Source organism: Pinus tabuliformis, chromosome 2_2 (assembly GCF_031772625.1).
Source record: "Pinus tabuliformis cultivar Carrire ecotype Pingquan chromosome 2_2, CPIR1, whole genome shotgun sequence".
NCBI classification, from domain to species: Eukaryota; Viridiplantae; Streptophyta; class Pinopsida; order Pinales; family Pinaceae; genus Pinus; species Pinus tabuliformis.
This window is the reverse complement of record NC_142300.1, coordinates 591945387-591951786: the sequence shown is the minus strand read 5'-3', so window position 1 is coordinate 591951786 and position 6400 is coordinate 591945387. Positions and strand designations below refer to the sequence as shown.

At 37.3% G+C, this 6400-nt stretch overlaps 1 protein-coding gene across 1 annotated transcript; it reads right to left on the bottom strand.

Annotated features, from left to right (window-relative positions):
* Positions 1 to 1219: 1219 nt before the first annotated feature.
* LOC149194036 (pentatricopeptide repeat-containing protein At4g14850-like) lies at positions 1220 to 3973 on the bottom strand. The gene is made up of 2 exons (XM_089404995.1): positions 2690 to 3973; positions 1220 to 2560 (listed from the first exon to the last, which is right to left on the bottom strand). Exons 1-2 carry the CDS (start codon positions 3435 to 3437, stop codon positions 1326 to 1328), a joined length of 1983 nt encoding a protein of 660 aa, XP_089261121.1. The 5' UTR covers positions 3438 to 3973; the 3' UTR covers positions 1220 to 1325.
* Between the last annotated feature and the right edge of the window lie 2427 nt (positions 3974 to 6400).

Here is a 6400-nt window from a genome sequence, read left to right as displayed (position 1 = left end):
AGGTGCACTAGTTAGGAAGGAAATCAGTGGTTGAGGCACATGCAATATTGCAGCTTGCATGTGCCATCTTTATATGTGTTTTCTTTAGAAAGGCACAGTTATGCACGCATGACTTGGTTTATTTCTGGAAGGCATGGTTCTCAAGGAGGTGCATGCGTGCATTAATTCAGCTTTCTTCAATGGAGGGTTCTATCCCGGGCTTGCTTAGCCATACACAAGAACACTTTCTTCTAGTTACAATCGAGTTAGGGATTCTTCTCTTCAACCAAGGTACACCACTGTTTTTGTCCATGTTCATTATAAACCTGATCTTCTCTGGCTCTATAAAGAGAGAGAGGGAGCTTCATTACAGATCTGAATTTGCAGGAATTTATGAGAAAGTTTTGCTGTGTAATTCTTCTATTCAGTTAATACAGAGATATGTGATTCTGTGCTGCAACTTCCTTAAGCTGTTCTATATCCAGAACTCCGTGTTATGCATATCTAGGATTATTCATCTGATATTTTAAATCTAATCAGCTTGCTGTTCTGATTTTCAGACTTGTGTGTTAGTAAATCTAGCTAGCTGAGTTTCATTCTTTTAATAGGAATTTACGCAATTTTCAGTTTCCTAGCTATTAGGGTTTTATTTTCAGTGCAAATCTGCCTACCATGTACTGAAATGAACAAAGTGGTCACCATATATTATGCTTAATCTCATATCAATACAAATGCCAAAACAGGCATTCCGTCTCATGCAAAAGGAACAAGGCCATAGGGATAAAGTAGCAAAAATAAACTTCAGGGATATTAAAAAAAGGTGCATCTCCGAAGTGCCTGCCTGCATAATTTCACAATTGAGTTGTTAACGACAGACCAGTTATGTTCACAAGGAGGAAATTATGATGATACAACCTGCTGCTCAGTCTTATAAAAGTTTTAATCCATTTTCCAGCTAGCTGTATATCTGGTGTTGAAAAGCGGACAGATTGAATATAATGCCAAACTCTTATAAAGAATCGACTAAACCCAAACAATGATTTCCTCATCTTAAAAACTTCATTTTGCAGGCCGTGAACAGTTGTCAAGGAAAAACCCTGCACTGGGAGAATCTCTATTATTATTGTTTGGTATTTGTTAAGTTTATGGGAACAACAATGAATGGCCCAGTGACGATGAACTTGACACAAACATGTACAAGATGTTGTCTATAAGTGGATACATGCTTGATAACTTTGCGACATACAATGGTTTCTGCCCTGAATCTCCGATTGTGTTTAACTGTCACTTTAAAAAATGGATGGTCCCACCAGGGCTAGCCAAATAATGTGTCTATTCATTTGCGTTTACCAGTAATCCCCACAAGAACACGTATTACCCCTGAAATGATGGAAGCGGTTGGTATCCCTCACAACAATTTCCTGTCCAACAATTCCAGAGATAAATTTGATGTAAGTGTGACAATCACCGCACATTCGCAGGTTTTTCATTATTCGGATTGGTATCCCAGGTGGAATGCTGAGAAACCCAAAAGCAAGAGCCAGCTTCTCACTATGATAATAGAGAAAGTCGTCCTTCTGCTTCTCCTCAACATTAAGGAGCACATAGGTATCTGACGCATAGCCTACTTTCTTCATTTGCTCACTCCAATTCTCCAATAACGCATAAATCTCCTTTGTCAAAGGGTGTGTTTTGTCATTTGCATAGAATGAGTGTTCTTTATTTTTCACCCCAATCCAGCTGCGACCTGGTTCCTTTTTCATCCCTATGTCTTTCATCACACTCCTCACCTTTGCTACATCATCCCACCTGCTGGCAGCGGCATAGATATTGGATAGCAAAACATGCGTTCCGGAGTTTTGTGGATCCAATTCAAACAGACATTCTGCAGCTCGTCTTCCTAACTCCGTGTTTCCATGGACTCTGCAAGCACCAAGCAATGCCCCCCACATAGAAGCAGTAGGTTTTAATGGAATACTTTTCATGAACTTCTCCGCCTCACCCAGAAGGCCAGCACGGCCAAGGAGATCAACAATGCATGCATAATGTTCTGCTCCTGGCGCAATCCCATAATCTTGAGTCATGGAATTGAAGTAACACATACCTTTTTCCACTAGGCCAGCATGGCTGCAAGCAGTCAGCAAACAAACAAATGTAATGTAGTTGGGCTTAAAGCCATCAAATTGCATTTTTTCAAAACAATTGAGAGCCTTCTTTCCATGACCATGCTGTGCACAACTTGCAATCATTGCATTCCATGACACAACGTTTCTCTGAGGCATTTTGTCAAACATTTGGCATGCATCACCTACAGTCCCACTCTTTCCATACATATCAACAAGGGCACTCCCTACATACACGTCTGAGTCAAACATAGTTTTGATGACATGTGAATGAATCTGCCTGCCCTTTTCCAGTCCTGCGAGGCTGGCACATGCCTTCAGAACACTAGAAAATATGTATTCACTTGCCTCTATTCCTTCCTGCCGCATTTGCCCATAGATATCCATTGCAGCTTCGTTGTACCCATTTTGCACATGCCCAGCAATCAATGCACCCCAGGAAACCACATTTCGCGCATCTATCTTATCAAAAGCAATGCGTGAGTCCTCAACACAACCACATTTCCCATACAAGTCCACAAGAGCATTCCCCACAGACATATATATATCAAGTCCACTTTTAATAACATGGGCATGTACCTGCTTACCCTGCTCTAGTGCTGGGATGTTCACACACGCATTGAGTACGCTGGAGAAAAGAACATAATTTCCCTCCACATTCGTCCGCCTCATCTCCTCAAATATCCGAAGACCTTCCTCAGCACGACCATTCACAACACATCCTGCAATCATTGCACTCCACGAAACAATATTCCGTTCAGGCATTTTGTCAAACAGTTTCCATGCATCCTCACTGCTCCCACATTTTGCATACATATCTAAGAGGGAGCTATTCACAAACACATCTGAATCAAATCCAATTTTAAGAATGTGGGAATGTACCTGTTTCCCAGTCCACAGAGCTTCAAGTCCAGCACAAGCCTTGAAAACACAAGGAAAGGTGAACTCATCTGGTCTTACGGAATCCCTCTGCATTTTAGGAAAAATATCGAGAGCTTCCTGACAACACCCATTTTGCACGTATCCTGCTATAACAGAAGTCCATGATACGACACTTCGGTCATGCATTTTATCAAACACTTGGCGTGCAGATTCCGGTTTGCCGCATTTTGCGTACATGTTTACAAGATGGGTATTAAGAAAGGAAAATGTGCCGAGCCCTGCTTTTGTTACATGTGCATGGACTCGCTTTCCTTGTTCAACATCTTTGGTATTGACACAATCCTGTAAGAGACGGGAGAACACCTTGCAGTTTTCCTGAGTGTTTCCATGGTCTATCGAATGCAGAATGATGGATGCGTCCTTCCATCGCGCCTGCTTACAGAAGCCACTCATGAGTTCCACTTCAAAGCTATGTATGGGGTTCCTGGAATTCAAACCTATTCAAATCCAACCCTACCCAACACATCCGAATCGACATTCACTGAACAGAGATAAGCATACTAACATCATCCCAACCAGTCTAGCAAATCCACGTGATTGTTAGGGAATCAATCCCAACAGGGAGTGGCAATTGCAATGAATAATCCCGCCCATATTTAAAGTACAAATCCATGTTTCAACTATGACAGCCATAGCCCATCGGGTTAGGCTGAACAGTGGACGTCTTACATCATAGCCGTTTGCCCACCAATATAAGGTTCGTTTAGGGTCGAAATTCGGCTTACTGGTTTAACAATGTCGTGAGTAGTTGTGTTAAGCTCAGGGTATAATAACAGTAACAGTCTCATTGACTTGATGACTCTACTGGTAGTCTTAGGGACAGTCCTATTAACTTGATTCAGGTCTCAATGACAAGTCTGCAAATTCTCCTGGTCTCATCGAGATGTCCTTAATGTTGGTTGGGTTAAGAATCCATATTAAAATTTATATCTGGCCGACTGGCACTTCAAAGTATTTATATTTCTACTTAAAGTATTTATATTTCTATTTATAAAATGTAAATGGATTGGTTTGTATTAGATTTTATTAAATTTGAAATTCAAATGAAAAAAAAACAAAAAACAAAACAAATAAAACAAAAACAAAAAACAAAGCTATTTAAATTTAATTTAATATATAATAAATAATAATAAAAAAATTATATTTTTTAATTTATTTTATATTTTTGTATGTTTAAAAAATATATAATTGTTTGATATTTAATTATATTAGAGATTGTAATAATAATATATAATTATTTCTTTACTTAATATAGAGTGTTTCCTATATTTGACCAGTTAAATAATTTTATAACTATTATGGTCCCAAATCAAGTAATATCAAATAATGACATTGAAATAATATAAATCTCCAAAATATCTTCCTTTCAGTATCATAAAGGAGGACAATATCATTGTAATTCATGTTTCCCCTCACCTCCCTTTACCTAGTGAATGGTCTTTACCTAGCGAATGCTAAAGACCTTTTAGAAGGTTTCCATAAATTGATTTAGTTTTTCAAATTGCCCTTTATATCCCATCTATAATATAATAAATAGCCAACATCTATTTCCTTCCTTTGGATGTTGGTAGATGGACATAGTGAGTCCTAAAACCCTCCCTTTGGATGTTGGTAGATGGACATAGTGAGCTCTAAAACCGTTAGAAAGTTTCCATATGGAGATCTAGTTTTTTAGATTTTCGTGTATGTTCTATGGGTAATAAATAGAGAATTTATATTACCTCCCTTTGGGCAGTGGTAGATGGACATGGATGGTAATCAATCTCTTGATTAAAGAGTTAGGTGTTTATGTGGCAAAAGGTTTGTGTTTTTAAAGTTCATTTAAATTTTAAAGGGTCAATGCAAATTTAGTAAGTGTGAAATTAATATAATAGTTAATGTTTCGGTTATGTGTTTGATATAGAATTTTCATGCAACATGTTTTGGATTGCATTATATATATATATCTTAGTGTTGTAATAAGCTTAAGGCTTTAATAAATAATGTTAGGAATTTAGACTTATTTCATGTTTTCTAAATATGACATGGTAATGTGATGATGATGTGTGATTTAAACACTTAAAAATGATTAAATAAGTTAATGTGAATACTCAAGTCATTGATGAGCCTTAGTATTGCAACAAGAATGCTACAACTCCTAAGGCTACCAACTTAAATTATCAACCCGGGGTTTGTACAAACTTAAGAGGTGTCGACATCAGATGTGCAGCATGCAATGTGTCCTTCTTTTGTTGATTTGATGCAACGAAGTGAATATCATGAAATCTAACATGAACTAATTGTAGAAATGGAAATGTTTGAAATGGAAACCTTAACCTATTGTAGGAAACAAAAGACAAGGAAAGCAAACCTATTCTAATTGCATAAAGTAAAGAGCATGAACCAAATCTCAATCATTGCATTCAAAAGAGATTAGACCGTGTAATAGAGTTCATTAGGTGCTTCGTAAAATAATCATGAAAATCATCATTATGTCATTAAATTCATGAACATGTTTACTAACCCTTAATTGTTGGAATGTGTAGCAATGGAAAAGGGGAAGTCCTAAGTGGTCTTTGGTCTTCCTCAATCATGGATTCAAAGTCTGGAGGTCATTATTCAATCCCAAAATGCAAAAAACAAGGTTTTAAGGAAAATATGGTTAAGTTTAGACAGTGCTACAGGATACTTAGGACTGTTACAAGACTACTATGGGATGCTACAGGATTTCCTTGCTTTGCTACAAGATTGAATCTGAGGGAATCCCGAGGGAAAAAAAGATTTGTTATAGATGGGATAAGGTAGTGGAATGTAAGAGAAGGTTGTGTGTTTCCCTTGCCAAGCTTAGTACCCTTCAGGAGCCCATCTTACACAAGGAACAATACACATAATAGTCTTCAACAAACCAGAAATGTACTCTCAGTGAACAGTGTTTTGGAGGATTTGTTGAGGTAGAAAGAAGGATATGGTGGTAGAATAAGGAGTGTAAATGGTAATGCTAACCCTGAAAATCAACAGTAGCACCTACACACCACAAAAAGATTATGATTTTTATACTTGAAAAGACTAAATACCCAATTTGGTAGCTAATTTTTCCTCCTATTTATCTCATTGAATGGCCAAGCAAATCAAATCAAATGATATGGCGTAAATTTTATTATTAATTAGGATTTCCTAAGACTCCAATCCAAGTGGAATCACTCAAAAATGCCCTTTTAACATGTGCAAAAAAATAGTAGAAAATTACTACTCCAAATTACTAGAATTCAAGAATTAGTGAGCTGGTTAACTTACCAAATGCCTAACCTAATCAAGCACAAATGCTATGGGATAAATTTTGTTATTAACTTGAATGTTTTTATGAATTAATCCAATTG

Bases quoted from the DNA above. Each gene is read 5' to 3' on its own strand.
- LOC149194036 (XM_089404995.1), bottom strand. From the start codon at position 3,437: ATGAGTGGCTTCTGTAAGCAGGCGCGATGGAAGGACGCATCCATCATT. The intron at 2,561-2,689 runs GTAAGCAGGTAC...TTGATAAGATAG, and splicing joins CATCCCAGCACTAGAGCAGG to ATGCGCGAAATGTGGTTTCC.